The 18,053-nt window shown below is 45.7% G+C and overlaps 1 protein-coding gene across 2 annotated transcripts in view; it reads left to right on the top strand.

Annotated features, from left to right (window-relative positions):
* The window catches only part of NRK (Nik related kinase), an 89,572-nt gene that overhangs the window by 14,164 nt on the left and 57,355 nt on the right, over window positions 1-18,053 (top strand). For both annotated transcript variants that reach the window (XM_038164568.1, XM_038164567.1), the window contains exon 3: window positions 14,828-14,884. In XM_038164568.1, the coding sequence (XP_038020496.1) occupies window positions 14,828-14,884 (57 nt within the window). The remainder of the gene's footprint in view (window positions 1-14,827; window positions 14,885-18,053) is intronic.

Below are 18,053 nucleotides of genomic sequence, written 5' to 3'. Positions count from 1 at the left end.
GTTTCTAGGTACCCACCTGTTGGCAGACTTTGCATGGCCTGTATCCCTGGCTTGCATGATGGAGTTGCAGTATTTTCGTGCTGGGGAGGGAATCAGCATGTGCAGACACTGTGTGAATGCTCAGGTTCCTGCCCATGTTTGCAAAGCACCTCCTGCATTTGTGAGGCTGCTCAAAGAGTCACAGCAAGCTCCTGGTCAGGCCTATTAATGTCATTTGGCTGCCTACATCTGCCAAAGTCACGTTTCTCTGACCAGGAATGAAAGGAAGTGGCCTTGTCAGAGCTGGGTGATGGTTGGAGCCTGCATGGCACTTGCCCTGTCTGTCACACAGATGGGTTTTGAATGTCATAGTGAGTATATGAAATATCTGGCTGGCTAAGCTTTTGTGGTTGCTGTATCCTGCATTGTCTACACTGTTCTGGCAGACCTCTCCCTTTGGAAGTTATTAATATTAAAATAGAGCAATTCTTTATCATGTGGAGATATCCTTGCTGCCCAGCTCTGTCAGGGGTGGCTGGGAGGCTTCAGGCACCTGTGCTGGGATGGAGGCAATGCTGAGCCACACCAGGGCTGGACAGGGATTGTGGGTGCCACTGGAGTTTGGGCTGGAGATGACCCTGTGGTCTATAAACTATGGTTCTTAATGGCGAGCCTGTCTGGTTGAGTCCTCTGGCGTGTGAATGCTGCCTGATCTTCTGGAGGGGTTGTACCTTCAGCTAAGGTGAGACTATGCCAGCAGTGGGTTTTCTTTCCTTTCTGGCTTCCCTTATTGCCAGGCAAGCAGCATGAATGTCATCGTACAGTGCCTGCTGTCTGAGCTGTCAGAAGCCATTGTGTGATGTGAAAAGTCCCCAGAGATTGCATGATGCATTTTGATTTCTCCTTATAGAGCTGGGAGCATGATCAGAGAGAGAAATGGGGAAGCTGCTGCTGCTGCCTCTGCATTTCCCCCACCCTGGGGCAGGCTGATGACTGTGCAGTTCTCCAGGTGTATTCCAGGAGCTGGCCGTGGTGTGACAAGCCACATCTGTCCTGCCTGCCAAGGAGGACATCCACGTTAGTGAAGGACCCTTTATTAGCAAAGAGTGTCTGCAATACAGGAGGTGACACAGAGGGCTTTGCACTTTAATTTTTTTTGTTATTCCCAGGCATGCTGTGCTTGCTGAGTGCAGCAGTGCCTTTCTGCAGATGTGCTGCTGGGGTTTTGTCCCTCAGGTGGGTCCGTGGCTGCTGGGCTCGGTCTGTAGCAGGGCGTGTTCCTGGCCCTGCTGGTGAAGCAGAACAACAGCTCTCTTGAGGTTTGGCAGAAAATAGTTTCTTTTTTTTTTCCTTGGTGAAAACAAGAGGAAGCCTCAGCAGGTAGGAGGTTGATGCTTTGCCACAAAATCGTGTTCTCACATATCAGTGCACTGAGGGCAAAACCACTACCTGGACCCACCCCTGGCTGTGGGCAGCATTTACTGTACCAGTTAGTGATAAAACCCATCCTCTCTCTCATTGGATCATGAGACATATGAAGATTAAATTACTCCAATTAATTGCTGACTTTTCTAAAACAAATTCTCTTTTAAAAAGAAGAAAGAGCAAGTAACAGATGTAAAGAGAAATTTTCAAAGAGCTAAGCAGTTATCTCCTTCTATTAAAGCTGCTGTGAAAGTGGACAGAAATGGAGGTATGCAGAAATGAGCATTTTGATGGCTGGTGTGGCTGGATCAGTGAAAGGAAAATGACAGACAAACCCGATTCAGGCCACTGAGCATGTCCACGCTTAACAAAATTGAGCTGGAAATAACATTTCTAATTAAACTGGGTCAAACCATGTATGCAAACCAGGTCTTTAAAAATAATTATATGAAACCGTGTTTTTTTCCAGTCCTTTGCACATGATGTCATTTGTTCAACCTATTCCGAGGGGAGGTTCAGTGCTAACAGTGGCGTGATGGTGCTTTGTGCTCACCTTGCACTCATTTGGTGACAGAGCAAATGGCAGATCAGAACCAGTGCAGGGGAGCCAGTCCCTGAAGAGGACTCAGTGACTAATTTCAGAACCCCTTCTTGTTAGGTATTTGTTTTTCTGTAGCTCTTCAGTTACTGAATGTGTCAGGTTATTTTCTTGTGCAAACATGTCAAAAATAGGTATTTTCTGTAAGCCTCTGGTGCAGGGAAGAAAGGAGTTTGTCTCCTCTGATTTGCACAAAGTATGCAGGAATTGAGTCATCTTGGAGACTTCAGGTTTGATTGGAATGGGCTGACTGGTTAAAACATGATTGGATGCAAGAGCAGTGCAATCCCACACATTCTGTTTTCTTAAAAAAAAACTGGCTGAGCATCTGTCTTTGGTAGTACAAGTTCATGTGCTCCCCTGAACCTGAAGGTTTAGAGGGTAGAAGGCAATGCAGAGCATCTGGGAGATGGCTTTTCTGGTGTGGGGTTTTCATATGCACTTTGACATATGTTTTTTTTAATGACTCTTTTGTTGTAAATACAAATCTAATAATTTAAATTTCTGCTATTTAAATATGTGCATTGGGAATGCTGTAGAGTTTTAGTTTATCCTGCAAAATTTTCCTCTGGCACATAAAATCATGTTTATCCAAAGCAGCAGTGAGCTCTTGGTGGTGTATTTTGGCATCTGGATGTAGATGACGGAATATGCAAAGGAGCTGCAAGAGGAAGATTTTTTGGAAACTTGTGGATGGTTAAACTTTTTAAGTGATTTTTTTTAAGTGAGCACAGCTAGATGTTAAAGCAGAAATGCTAGTTTTCAAAATTTATATTCTACATGTGAGCCAGCAAGTTGCTGGCATTAGCTGGATGCCTTGTGGAATGTTGAGGTTGTTTGGCTGTTTTGTTTTTGTCTTTCTTGACAGCTGCTTTGGATGTGATGCAGCTGCTTGGACAGGCTCTTGCTGTTACAAGGTAAAGGAAGCACACAGGGTTCAGAGCTTGGAAAATGAGAAGTGGCTTAGAGACTTAATCATGAGAAGGGTTCTGGTGCAGCTTCACTGACATTTGAGGTACCTTAGGCTAGGCCAGGGGATTTCAATGTTTCAGTTTTGAATATTTCTCTGTGTGTTTCTGTGCATGCCCTTTTGTCTGTAGTACCTGGTCCCTGTTGTATTTGGTGTGGAAGAAGTTTGTGGAGTTTCCCAGTGCAGAGCAGCTGGCAAACCTGAGTGAAGGCGATGCCATCAATCCTGCACGAGTGAACGTGAGTGAGTGGTGAGAGAGCAGTGAGGGCTCTCTGTTTCCATCTGTACGTTTATGGAGAGCCTCACCTCCCATGGGATGTGAACTTTGGGTGGCAGCCCTGCAGTGGCTCATCAGAGGTACTTTTACACAAGTGGACACTGCAGCAGTGGCTGAGGTTTATTTCTTGTGTCAAAAGATCTGGCTGAAACCTGTGAGAGGATCTGTGTAATCACACCTTTTCCAACAGAGAAACCATTGAAAATACACTCTTTTTTCATTGTAAAGTGAGGTTTGTTTTGTTTGAGAAATTTGACCCTTTATGAGACAAATTCAGGTCTAATAAACTCAACAGCAGGAATTCCTTAGGACATGGAATCACTGGGATTGTCTGGTTGACTGCAGTGGGGCCAGCAGTGGCTGCGAGAGCCGCAGTGCTGGGACCAGCCATGGTCAGCTGGTGGTGGGAAGGGCTGCAGGGAGCCCTTGTGAGGTGTGCACGGGAGGAGGGCAGGGCCCCCAGCCTGTGCTGGGGCTCTGGTGTTGTTTCACCCACACCCAGCCCACTGTGCAGTTCACTGCCTCATCTTGCCCTGTACAAAATTAATTTGGCTTGTTTAAACAGGGCGAGACAAAGAGATGAGAGTTTCAAAAATCCAGTTAGGGCTGTTAAGTAGTTAATTTCAGGAAATTATTGGTACCTCTTGTGACCAGTTCTTGCAATGATTCACTGCTGCTTTTGCTTCATGTGTGCTCATAATTACGCTGAGCTGCATTGCTTAAGGCTCTGCGGTTCTTCAGCTGTAATGTGTTTAGCCATTTTCTTGAAATTATTCTGCAGGGGTGGTTTTGTATTTCTTTCTTCCTCTCAAGACCTCACTGTTCATTTCTACCCTGCTGTGATTGACTTCAATCCCTACAAGTAATACAGAAATTGAGAAGATGAAGCATTGAACAGTAACTGCTTGTAGCTGTTCAGGAACTATTACTGTGCATCTGACCTGTAGTTTGCTTGAGAGGGGAACCTTTGCCAGCCAGGCTTCTGCTGTACAAAGCTGATTAGATCAGTTTAGAAAAAAAGTAACACCAATTCTCCTCATGAACTCAGTTTTTTTTTGTTTTTGAACTTGGAATCTCCTCTCTGTTTTAAATTCATTAGAAAAGCAAGCTATACTTCACTTGTAAGACTAATTAAAAGGGTAGTCTGGTTTCATTTTGGAGACTAACTTAACACTGAAAGCCTTTCCAAACATTTAAGTAATTTTCCCTTGAGTTTTCTGGACCATCTGGCCAATAGGATTTTGGAAGGAAATGGGAATTGACTGCTGCTGTGAGATCAGTGCCATGTAGCTCATCTCTTACAGAAATAATTCAGAAATCTGGAGGCTTGTGTGTTTTTTCACAGACTAATTGTGTTCATTAACTCCCTTTTAATTTTTGGAGAGGATTCACCGGGTAGAGCCAAATGAAAAGGCATAATTATATGCTCTTTTTTTTTTTTCCCTCAGAAAAGAAGAGTTTGGTATGTGTGTAAAGAATATGACCTTTCCCTAGGCAAACCTCAGATCTTTTTGAGTTCAGGATTCACCTCAGGTGGGCAGAGTTATCGGGAGGGTATTGGCCCAGAAACCCTGAAGGCAAGACTCCGAGGCTGTAAGAGAAACCCTTTTAATGCCAGTTGTTGGTGCTGGGCTGTCCATAGTGTGTGAGCTGTACACAGCCACCTGCAGAGGTGCACACCCGCATGGTTCTGCCATCTGTGTGAGAAAAACACCACCAGAGCTGCAATGGAAAAGTAAATCACCCTTAAGGTTGTTGCAGCTCTGTCATCATTTAGGCTGGAACTTGCAGCTGTGCACCCTGCTTGCATCAAAACCTTTTTTTTAAAAAAAAACCCCAACAACACAGTTTTAACCTATGCAGAGCCGTGTCCATGTTCTGTATTATATGCAAGAGAAAATTCAACTGCGTTACAGTTGCTGTTTACAAGAAGGCTGAAGGATCTTTAAAAATTCAGTGATATAAATGCTAAGAGTTTAATGTGCACACAAGGTTGTGTTTATTTGGGATAGAAGGCTAATAAAGCCACATTACTTAAAAAGCTAAAAGATGACTCTCCTAACATGAGGTTTGTAATTGCTGTGTGCAGCTTAACCTTTGTAGTTTTGTAGCAGTGGTGAGCCAAAAAACCTTCCTTTGAGGGATTCTTGCTCCAAAATTCTGGCCATCCATCAGCTGACCTCCTACAGTCCAGCCCTTACTTCCTTTCAGCAGGATGGGGCTGGCAGCACACCCTTAACTGCTTGTGACCTTATCCAGCAGAGATGGGCCAGGAGCAGGTTTTCTCTAGCGCCCTGCATTTCTGTGAACGGATGTGTGTGAGTCAGGCAGTAAAAATTCACTGGGCTGGGGGGATTTGTACTTCACCCCAAACTTAGCTTCTCAGCAACCCCTGTTCTGCAGAGTGAGAGCCTTCCAAAGGCTGAGGCTATTCCAAAATTGTTTATTTTTCTGGATGAATAGACTTCTGGTGCAGCAGACCTTTGCTGTCGTAAATCACCACCGGGCTCCCAAGTGCTCTGTGGGACTGGCTCTGTGCCAGGGCTGTTCACAACAAGAGGAGCCCTGGGACTTCAAATACCCCATATCCCCACTGCCCTGCATCCCCACTGTCCTGAACACCAGCCCAGTGTCCCCAAGCCAGAACTCCCATGGGAAGAGGAAAGCTGCCTGTGTCTGCAGAGCCTCCGTGCCCCTGACAGGGGTAGCAAGCCCTGGTGGGGGTCTGAGGCTGGAAGTCAGAGTGTATCCACAGATGTGAAAGGATGTGACAAATGCCAAAGCCCAGGATGAGTAGCAAGGCTGTTGAAGCTGTTACTTGTGCAAATAGTGATATTTAGGCTCACCAAAATGAGTTTTATGTCCCAATAAATGTAGTGTGAGGAAAATGGGATTACTGCACAACCTGCTTCTCAGACCTCTTATCCTGCCCACTGTGCTGCTGTCTTGAGTTACTAGACCCACATATGGCCCCAAAATGTTGCTTTTCTTTCCATGTTGGCAGCAGTTCCCACTCAAGGGCATTGAAGTTCCCTCTAAACTCAACACCTGGATGACTTTCAAACGGAGGGGAGCTGGAGCTTCGGTCTTTGCCATCCCCTCAGATGCTCCTGAAGTATCACCAGATGGAAACTGGACCTGATCAAAGTCAGTGGGAGTCTGGTCCTTCACCAGGAGCAGCTCTGCCTCCAGTAACCCTGTGACCCTCAGCCAGGCTGACCCCAAATGTGGTGGGTGAAGTTTGTTCCTCCAAGGTGCTCTGTGTGCTGCAGCTCTCAATCTCCCACTGGCACCCAGGACAGGCCCCCCTGGTTTTACCTGCCCCAGGAGAAGTGTTCCTGCTCTTTCCTGCTTTCTGTCTTGCACATTGCTCACATTGTTCAGAAACTTTAAGTAGCAGTTGGAGATCTAAAGCATCACGTCTGCATGTTAGCTGAGCAAGGAGAAGCCACAGGAGTGGGTACTTCCCTCCAAATGAGCGTGGAGCTGCAGAAGATTACATGGGATGTTCTTCTGCAGACACCGCCCACTTCAAATAAGTAGAGGACAAACCTCTCTGTATTATGGCTAGAATGGTGTTTTCAAAAGAGCTTGGTGCTTTGCTTGATCTTGCTGATCACAGTGAGAATGACCCATTTGGGAGCAGGTTTCAGTATCCCAAAAGATCAGTCCCTAGTCCATTCTCATACAAGTATGCAGTAGCCTTGAGTGGTTCATGTTTTGGATGAGGATTATAATCTGCTCGAGTGAACATACTGATATTGCAAAAAATGTCAATATTCAAATATGTGTTTGTGAAAGAGCTTGAATTTGTTCCTTTGTTTCATTTTCTTTTCCCACTGGTCTGAAGTCAGACACAGACAAACATTAGGCAAAGCAAACAATCTGTGTTTCCACTCATACAATGGGAGGAAATAGGAACTGAAAGGATAAAAAAAAACCCTGGACAGAAAAACTGCTTCTGGTGCCTCTTGGGTTTTACAGTTCAGGAGGGTTGTGGTACAGACATTTACAGTGGGGATGAAAAACTGTCGTTTTCCTCCAGAGATCAAGGTGATTTGATCTGGTCCTTTTGAAATGACCTTTATCCATCCCTCTCTTCAAGACAATGTGGATGTGGGTAGAATTTTAAGTGACTGGTGGAGGTTGTATTTTCTAATCTCTTCCCTGGGCTAATGTGTTGCTATTTTAGTATATAGGAAGTTCTCCTATACCACTGCCAACTTAGTTATCTTCAGTGGTCTTATGATTTACTGTGATAATTTTGTTTGTTTCTTTAAACATGTGACACAAGTAGGGGCCTTGAGAGAAATTCCTGACCTTTTTTTTACACCTTTCCCCTGAAACATCTAAAACTTCATTTGAAAAAATTCATAAAACTAATATTTTCATTTTGAGTGAGCACAAATACATTCCCACTCCTGCCATGAAGAGGAGAGAAAAGCAATGGGAAGGATAAAATGACATGTTCTGCACATAAATAGGGTGGTGGTGATTTGTTTTTCACTGAATATTCAATACATTTTTTACTACATAAATGTGATAAACTTTACAAAATTATGTTTTTAAATTTGGAATGCAGTGTAACATTTTAGGGTTTTTTAAATAATTTAAAATCCCTTTATAAATCATATATAAATATCCCTAATATTTCTTCATTGATGTAGCAGCCTTTGTCTTAGAGAGCACAGACTGTTATTAATTAACTTTCATTCTTCATGCAGACATTTTAGGGCTTAGTGCTGATATTTTGCAACCCAAGTTCTGGGATGTGTGAAATAACATTTGACTTACTGGTATGGTCTACACCTAAAGTGATACATTTTAGCTGACTTCTTAGAACACAACTAATCACAGAGTGGGGTTTAGCATAGAAAAAAAGACCAATACACATCAACCTTGAAAAGCATGTCTTGATTCTCTACAGTGTGTTGCTATTTCTGTTGTTCACCACTGACCAGCAGAGTGATATTAGTGTTTAGGTGATGTGCTTTGCTTTCCCTGGCAGGAAACATTTAGGGTTGGCTCTGAAGGCAGCATTAATTTGGAGTCTGCCAGGCAGTCCTGTTCCAGGGTGAGGGACTGTGCCTGGTGGTGTCCAATGCTGTAATGTCTGCGAGAACAAAGGACCTTCGTGTTGCCCCGTGTTGGTCTCAGGAGCTGGTGCTGAGTCTGCTGTGTGCTCTTCCTCTCTTTAGCACAGTTCATGGCAGCAAAGCTATTCAGAGTGTGTTAAAGGAGCATAGGGAAGAGGAGATGCAATATTTAGCTATGCTGCCCAAGGGGTGTTGGGTGAGACCTGGGACTGTCTGGAGATTGCATGGCAGATGTGGGGCTGAAAGGGCAAATGTGTGGCATCCACACAGCCAGCACCAAGGCACGACCCTGCATCCTGCACTGCTGCCATGAAAGCAGTCACCAGGAAAGAAAGGTGTGCTCCAGCTGGGAGATGGAGCTGAGGGCTACCCTAGAGGTGACCTGGAACAGCTTCCAAAATCTCAACATCTCCCAGTATGACAAAGAAGAAAAGAGATGCTCTAGGGAAATACAATTCTTTGATTTGCAGCCCTGAAATATAAGAGACATCCAGAGCTGATGTGACGAAAGTACCACCAAAACTTTGTTATGTCCATCAGACGAGGCTTTCTGCAGCCTGAGTTTGTGATTAAAAGGATGAAGCTGTAATCAGAATGATACTGTATTTCCACCTGGCTGGTGTCCTGAGCTCTTTGGGGGGAGGGTGGGGTGTTAAGAAAAAAAAAAAAAAAAGGACTTTGTGAAACTGGTGCCCATCTGTCCAAGGCATTTGTGGTTTGAGGGGTTCTGTGCAGTTTTTTGGGGTTTTTAAACTCTCAGAGCTGATGTGGATTAGATGTCATAGCCTATGATGAAATGAATCGTTCGTGAAATCCAGTGCTAGTATTCAGTGCATGACTTAGTCTGAACTTTGCCTTGGGCCATTAACTAACAAAAACAAGCTATAAGCTCTTAATTACTTCTTCCTTGGAATATATTCCTGGAAGGTCCTTTCAGGTTTTGCATTACTGCTGTATTTTTAGCTGAAGAGCTCCAGCCATGACTGCCGTGTGTTGTCTCACATGGTTGCAGTTGCTGAATTGAGACGTGTGGACTGTTCTTGCTGATAGAGGTCACCTAAAAGCTGTCTTGTCCAGTGACACAGCCCCAGGTGTGCAAGCCCTGACCACTTGTTAAGATCATGAAAACCCTGAGGGACAGCAGGATGCTTGTATGAGGAGCCTTTTACTGTAGAACAGTGGCTGTGTCTAAGCTGCTGCGTAGGAGCAGAATATCTGCAGCAGGTTTTATATTTTTGGGGTTCTCCTCCCTGCTGTGCTGACACGCTGGGGAGCACACTACAGCTGCATGGGAGGCTGCTGCTGCCTGCCTGCAGTGTGAACAGGCAGAGCTCGTGTTCCCACTGGCTCTGGGGCTGGGGTTAGCAAACATCCCTCATCCCTTCTGAAGAACTGGGTCTGAGCAGAAGAGTCCTGTGCGGGTGGAAAGGAAACAGAAGGATTGTGACTTCATTAAGGTCACGTGGGATAGGACACAGGGTTTCCTGGATCCCTACACAGAGCATTGTTCACTCCATGCATTATCTCTTAAAGGCTTTTCTTGTATTTGCAGGATGGAAAGGGTGGAGGGGAGAGGGGCGAGGGTGGGGACCAGTCCCACAGGGCCCAGCAGGCTGAGCTGGCAGGCTGCCAGCAGCTGCAGGGCCACACAGATGGGCTCAAACTTCAAAGTTCATCAGTGCATTTTGAACAGGAAATCTGATTGCTCGAGTTCACTTTCGGTGAGAGCTTGCAACCGCACAGCTGTGCTTTCACCTCGCTCCCAAAGGGCGGGTGGCCACAAGCTGCATCTGTTATCCCATAAGGAATGTCTGGTTGAGAAGGACCTTGCCTGCCAAAGTCCCACACCTCCAACAGCCACATCTCGCTTTACCATGCAAATCTTGAACATCCAGAGAAGGTCCCAAGAGTTAAAGTTGTGGTATTTACCAGCTTTCAGGATGACACAGGCAGGCAGTGGTGGGTCAGCCAGGATTCCCCCATCCTTGTGCTAACGCTGTGAGCTGGTTGTGTCTGTGCCTGATAGCAGAGTGTGTTTGGTATGAAATGGCCCTTCATGTGGGCACAAAGGCGCAGACTTGAACTGTCCAAGTCTTCTGGTTTTTGGGAGGTGTCCCCGCACACAGGCACCTGACCACCTCTCTGTGCTGCTTCTGGTTGCAGACAAGAAGACAAGGACAGGGACAAGAGCAAGGACTTATGGTGTGGTGAAATGCACCAGCTCTGTGCTGCCTTGGTGTCCTGCAGCAGGCAGTCCCTGCCTTTCTCGTGCACTTTTTCCTGCTGCGGTTACACGGGGACAGCTCCACCAGACAGGCCCAGAAACACGTGAGCATTAATGAGTGCCTGTTGCCAAAAAGGAAGCCTGTGGTGGGACTGCCGTGGGCTGCCTTGGCACGGTGTGTAGCACTTCAGTGGACAGCTGGCTTCTGCTGTCTGGGCTTGCAATTGTCTGCTCCACATCTGTCGGATCCCAGGTGGGGAGAGAAGCTGATGGGAGCTGTTTCCCACCGCCAGGAAGAGAGATACGTGCAGGATCTGGGAGGGAAGCTGTCAAACCAAGCTCTCTGCATATGACTTGCAACCTTATAATCTCAATGGGACCTTAGGTCTCTTCTTGTAATCATGGCCCAAGCCAGGGACTGTCCAAAATTTTTTTGGAACGTAAGAGGAAAAAGTGTTGTACGTGACTGAATGCATCATTTGGTAAATATACTTAACTCATGTAAAGCCCCTTTATCAGCTAATAGCTGGCTGCTAATGTTGACACTCTTGTTTGAAGTAAATAGAAAAGTGTCTTGACCCTTAGTAAAGGGCCTAGATAAGCAGTTCCTTTATCAGAGGTGAAAAGATGAATACACATCCAACAGAAATAACACTGAGCAATCTGCCCTATTCCATGTATCTCTCCCTGCAGAGATAATGCAGGGTTGGAGCTCATCAGAACCAGATCTTTGGCATAAAGCATCTCCCACAAGTCTGGCTGCAATGAGCAGTGTGTAGATTCGAAAAATGTGTGTGCTGGCTTCAGGTTTGCTGAGTGTTACTGTAGCGCCTAACTGGCAACTACAGCAGACCATGCGGAAATATTTTCTGGAGGAGACCAGGAATTTAGCTGGACTCAAAGCTAATGGGAGAATTCTTTCCAGCTTGGATTCCTCATCAAAATGAAGGGTGGAACTTCAATTTTAGAAAGTCGTTGAGCCTCAGAATTGTTCGTGTCTAAGCTCTGTGTGAGCTTGATAGAATTTGATGGTGTGCTCCTGGATAAGAATATGGGTGTTGCAAATGGCTGTTGGATGTTTTCACTACATTCTCCAGAGCTCTTATGCTAAGCATTTGGGTGAAAGATTAAACCTTTTATTAGGGAAACCAGCCCACAGACCATTCCAGCCCTCTGCCCAGTTTCTGGGGAAGTGTGCAGTGGGGGATCTTGAATCACAGCAGGCTGAGCTCCAATGATCTGGAGAGGATGGGCAGAGGCAGAGTGAACAGAGGGCTGGGAGGGCAATGCCTCTTGTTCTTCTCGGATTAAATCAGTAAGGATGAACTTCAGCATGTCTTGTCACTGGAAATAAGTGAATCAGCTGATCTCATTTGGTTGGGAAAAAGTTAAAACAGTCAGTTTGCTCCTGGAAGCTTTAAACAAAAATCAAAACACTCCTTTTCTCAAAACAATTCACACGTGCTCAACTTAGAGGCTTCAGCAGAAGCAGCAATGTGAGAGTTCCCATGAACTCTGGCTAACCTCTGAGATTTATTGATAAATGAAAAAAATAAGGGACCAGCACTAAAGTCTTCCCTTGCTAAGGCATTACTCTCTATTGGGGCTGGGTTCAGGATGTTTACTGCTTCTAGAGATGTTTAAGGAAAATTGACTCCAAACAGCTTAAAAGACCAATATTGAGAAATCTGTAATTTTTGTTCTGAACTGCCAGCACAGTCATAGTTTGTGCCTTAATGCAGGAGCAGGATTGAGTTGTGCATCTCAGTTAACAGGGACATATTTTTTGAGCAAAGATGAATCACAAGCCATAAAACAAAAGGACTTGCTGTTTTCTTTCACATAAATACTGATTTTCCAAACCGTTTTTGGGGGGGTTAGTATTCACATTTATAGTGGTAAGTGAGAGCAGCAGGTTTTGCATCCAGTGGAAATAACTGTGGCAGGCAGAAAAATGACCAATATCTGTTACATAGAGGGACAATTTGACCAGGGACCATGTTTTGACACCAGGACTGAATGCCAAGCCTTTCCCTCTCCCTTATTCTGATGAATATTCAAGTGCAGTGTTAGCCTAGTTCAGATTGATTATTTTTTCAATAAAGAAGCAGGTTTTCATGCTTCAGCACAGTTGTGAAAATCAGTGTTAGTTCTTGATCCTTTGCAGAATCCACAGCAGACCAGGAGAGACTCCTGTTTTCCATGGGCACGTCACCTGGTGTGTGGTGTCCAGAGACATGGAGCCACCAGTGCTTGTCTCAGACTAACTCAGGGCTGCAGACGGGGTGGCTGTGCTTTGGGGAAGGCCCTCTCCCTGGATTGCCAAGACACTCAGGGGAAATGGGAACCTTTGCAGACAATAGCTCCAAGAAAGGAGCTGTGGCTGGGCAGAGGGAACTTGCTGACCAGCGTTGGGATGGATGCTGACCCAACAGCAGCATCCTTTGGGTTGACTCTGGTCACAGCCCGTCCACACTCACCCACCAAGGCTTGTGTGGCCCTGGGAGAGTGTGCCCTGTTTGTCTTCCTCCTGAGGTCTGTGCTGATATGTAAATCCTATCATTCTACTTCATGAGGAAATGCTTTGCAATCCCAGGAGTGCTTCCATGGAAAGAGGACACCTTTAAATATACAAAAGACTCAGCAGGATTTAGTTTTTTGTGAAAGAAAACATGACTGTGACATATTGCCTGAGAATGAGGAATCATTTTTCTTTGATGCAAAATTGCTTAGTCTTAGAAATAACATTTGTGTGCACTTTTGTGCAGATAGAACCTGGGTTTTAAAATTGCATCAACCCAGCTTTTAATTTTGTGGGTGTAAATTGCACCTGCAAATCATTTTGTCTGCAAACTGCAGCATTTCATATTTGATTTCCTGATTTCCAGTGGCTTCCTTAACTGCTGTCAGTTAGTTATTTTGATATACAGCTTTGCAGGCACTACTATTTTGGGAATAAAATTGCGGTCTCAAAGCTTCAAACCCATTTCTGAACAGCTGATGGAAGTGAGAAGCTAAGATGTACAGCAAACCCACTGTATATTCAAATCTTCTGATGCTATCTTCCAGTGTGAGGTCAGTGCTGGTTATGGTGGTGAAAGGCTTCATCTGTGGTATCTGTTGAGCAGCTTGACCTAACCAGAGCAAGAAACTGCAGCTGACAGCAAGATTCACGGCTGTGTTTGTGATAGGTGTTCTTGTGAATCACATTTTGCCAGTCTCAGTAGCAAGTATGCTCTTTTAATAGCTTTATTACCTTCTACCTCCCTTTACCTAGCTGTGTTTTCAAAACCAAGCCTTTTACCTAGTCTGAAGTTACCAGCTGTCTGTTGTTTAAAAGTGACTGTGGGGTGTGGGCATTCCATAATGAACTGTGTACCTGTGCAGGCATCCACACAGTCAAAGTCCTGGGTTAGTTCTTCCCCATCACCACAGAAAATGACATTTTTAAATTCAAAGCTCTTGCATGATTTTGGGGAAGTAGCTGATACTAGCTGAGTAGTAGCTGAGATGTAGTTAACCTAGTTGATGTAAGAATTATACAAACTAAGCATTTTGAAGTAAAAAGCATTAAAAAATAGTAGTAAAAAAGACAAAAACATGCATAAAACTTTCGTTTCTTGGCAGCCGCATAGAGGTTGCCAAAATGATGTACTAGGACCCTGAGGTGTGTCAGGACATGTCAGGGGTCCAGGTGGGGACAGAGCCAACTGCCCCATGCCTTCCAGCTTCCCAGCACACCTCAGCCATGGATGGCAGGACAGGAACGTGGCTCTTGTTCAGACATTCTGAGACTGTGCTGAGATTTCCTAGAAGAGGAGGCTTGAGGGCTGGCATCACCTGTGGAACAGAAGTTAGATGGAGACCTGTGAGCTTGTGTCGTGCTGTGCTGTGAGAACAGAGCTCTCCCAGCTTCCTTTGTGCTGAAAGGAAATTCAACCCTGTAGAGGTAACTGTTAAATTCAGAGTACAGTAAGGGTGTGGCTCTGGTAACACATCACCAAGCTTCACCTCGGTGGTTTTGTGTCACTGGAATGTTGTTTGGTATATAGAATCATGGAATAGTCTGGGTTGGAAGGGATCTTGTAAAGGTCACCAGTCCAACCCCCTTGCAAGGAGCAGGGACACCTCCAACTAGAACATTGCCTTGAACATGATTGAAAGCAATTAGTCAAACCTGGTTGTTATAGGCCTAATTTGTTGATGTATTCATAGTTTGCCTACATGTTTTACAGAGTGTCTTCTGTTATTTTAACAGGGTCGCCATGTTAAGACTGGGCAGCTGGCAGCAATCAAAGTGATGAATGTTACTGAGGTGAGTGCAAAACCAGAAATAATAAGGTCATTGTTAAGCTGCTAGGAAAAATAAATAATCAGATCATGAGAAGGTGGACAGCTCATGAAGGAAGATCCACTGATGTAAATCATGGTTCCTGAGCACCAGTTTGTGTTTATAAAGTACTGAGTGGTGTTAACACAACCATATTTTTTAAGTATGGCTGACTAATAGTGACAAAGCAATAAGGGAGTACATTGCCATATATTTTGGTGTTCAATAACATCAAAGACAAGAAGTCCCTTCCTACTTATTTCTAGTTGAGTATCTGCTTTCAGAGATAGCAATTAAAAGATTTCCTGTATCTCTGCTGTGTTTCATCACATCCTATCCCCTCACATGCCAGCTGTTCCTCAGAGTAGTGCCCTGACAGCCAGCAAGCAGGATCATGTCAGAAATGCAAATGCAGTGCTTTTTTATTGTGATTTGACAGATGAGGGAAGGAGACAGTTTAATTGGCACTGTCCCTACTCACATTTATAAATGGGTGTCAGTGCTGAAACATGATGTTGAGAAAGCTGCTAAATATTGGGTTTTGTCTCTCCTTTTAAGAGCACAGCCAGTAGTGGAACAGCTTGCCTCCTTGAGACCCCATTAGCCTGAGCCCCAGGAAGGTTGAGGAGACTCCCTGCTTCTTCCCCTTGAGTTTCCTAGAAGTCTGGTTTGGTAGCATCCAGTAATGCCTGCTTACATGGAAACAAACTTTAAATGGTCCTGCTTTAGGAATCACCTTACTAGCCTTGCAAGATTCTGGGAACAAAATAAAAGCTGTTTAGGTCTGATTTGCTGCAGGTGGCAGAGCCAACATCATGCTGGGGAACCTGTCCCGTTTGAGGGGCAGTGATAGCAGCTCATGCTGTTTTCACATTGAGACCCTTCATGGGAAGGTGAGGAGCGTGTTAGTGCAACTGCCCAAAGGAGTTTTCCCTGGTGCTCTTCCCCCACTAAACCCTGAACAATTCCAGCTCAACTGTGCTCAAGTGTTCCTGCTTTCTGGGCTTGACACAGGGTGAGTGCAGGGCTTTCTGCTCTTATTTCCACTTTCCTAGTGCAGAGTTGGCTGTATTCCTGCTCCTGGGGCACAGGCTGGCATGTCTGGATGCAGTCACTTCTGCTACTTCTGGCACTTTTGTTCACCAAAAGGTTCTGATTCTTTCACCAAATCTGCAGGGTTCCTTTTTCCAGTAAGAAGTCATTTCATCAGAAAATGCCTGCCCAGCTCCAGCTGTGATTGTTCAGATCTGGGGCACTCCAAGAGCTCAGCAAATCTGCCCTTTGCTGTCATGAGCTGCAGCCCCAGGCTGGTTTCTTAAGAGCAGCAGCAGGATGCTGTGGTCATTGTGGGATCCTCTGGACATCTGTCAGGAAGTGCTGCTGTATTGGGTTGTGGGGGGGTGGGGGGAGCCCTTTGAAATGGTTAAAGGGGAGCTGATGGCAACGTGTGCTCATGTGCCTCTCCATGCAGGCTCTGCTTCCTGTTTTTTGACAGAGTCAGACAAGCAGAGTGCTTGCAGAGAGCCTGGATTCTTGCTGCTTGTCTCTTCAGCTATCGGTGCAGGTGATCAAAGAGCTCTTCTCCAGCACATCCTTCTCCATCTGTCTTTGCTTTCATTCTTTCTAGAGTGTGAAACAACATTTAAATGTGAAACTTGTTGTTAGACCTGCCCCAGTACTAAGGGGTCCCTTGGTGCAGTATTTATCAGCTGATGATCTCGTTTCCAGTTGTGGTGAGAGGAGTGTGTTTTCTAGTTCTAGTGGCACTGCAGATAGGCCCACATCTTCAAAAACAGCCTTTGATCATGAACCTGTCATCTCTGCACGCAGCCATCTGTGCCAGGAGCACGTTGGTTTGTGAGGCAAACAGCTTTGTGCACCTGCACATCTGTGAGCCTGCTTCCTTCCCTTGAGCAGCATTATTTATGAGCAGACCCCTGAGACACAGGGCTGGTGGTAATGCTGGCAAGAGGGTGGTGGAAGGTGGAAATTCTGAGTGTGGGCGTGCACTGAGAAGCTGAGGGTGCTTTTGTTCCTGGTCACTGTGCCTGAAGGCTGTAGGTGGCACTGAGGCTTAGCAAGTCTGGGTTCAGCTCCTGGGCCAGCCTCGGGACATGGCCCATGGGGCACAATCACTCACCTTTACCCTTCTGCCTTGGCTTTTCCATGGCACGGAGCGTTCTTTCCCAAACTCACCGAGGCACTGGGAAGCCAGAGTGCATTTGTCTGTGAAATGCCCAGCTGCTGTCCTGTGTAGTCCTTTGCTTTACAGCCTGTCCAGCACCTGAAGCTCAGCCTGCTGTCTGCTCCCAGCAGTGTCTCCCCAAGGCATTCAGCTGTGCTGGGCAGTGGCACTTGGGCCCTGCAGGCCAGGATGGGAAAGGGAAGGAGAAACAGGTGCAGGGGGGGATCAGGTTCTGGCCTTCAGGGTAAATAAAGACACAAGAGAAAGCAGGAATTGCATTTTGCTGGTCCTAGGAAAGGAGCATTACCCCTGTGCAGCTCCTCTTGCTCTTGCCAGAGGGTGTGGAAGAGCCTCTGGGTATCCAGGTTGCGTTCATGGACAGCCACATGCTTGATTTTGTTTTAAAAGCATGGAGATCAGATTGCAGAGGAATAGAAAGTACTTGGATAAGAGCTTTGCCAGCATGGTTCCAACATCCAGGAAATTAATTGGGTAAAGGATGAAGAGTTGAAAAAGAGGCAGCAGCTATGAGGAAGTGGTTGGGATCTGCCAGCTCCCCGAGGGGAACTTTGTGAAAGCTGCAGGCTGGTGCTGAGGGCACGGCAGGGAGCTCGCTCCACCAGGGCAGATTTCATGCTGATGGGCAGAGTTAAAAAAGCCTGAACCCTTCACATCTGTAAATATTTTAAGTAATTTGGAGAAGGCTTTTACCAAAGATGAGTGTTGCCCCTTCACACGTTTGCAGAAGGAGTGGGCAGAATGCAGGAGGGACAGCAGAGGAAGAAAGGAGTCCTCCCTGTTTGTTCCTCTTTCTGTCCTTCTTCCCTAAAGATCCAGAAGCTTGTGTAGATGACAGAACCCTTGTGGTCAGGTCCAGGATGCCAGTTCCCATGTCCTGATTCTCTGCCTCCTCCTCCTTACCTGCTTGTGTCCACCCTTTCTCATGCACTGTCTGGAGCTCCAAAGGGA

The sequence above is a fragment of the Motacilla alba genome, chromosome 4A (assembly GCF_015832195.1).
Source record: "Motacilla alba alba isolate MOTALB_02 chromosome 4A, Motacilla_alba_V1.0_pri, whole genome shotgun sequence".
NCBI lineage: Eukaryota > Metazoa > Chordata > Aves > Passeriformes > Motacillidae > Motacilla > Motacilla alba.
This window is presented reverse-complemented; position numbering and strand designations above follow the sequence as displayed.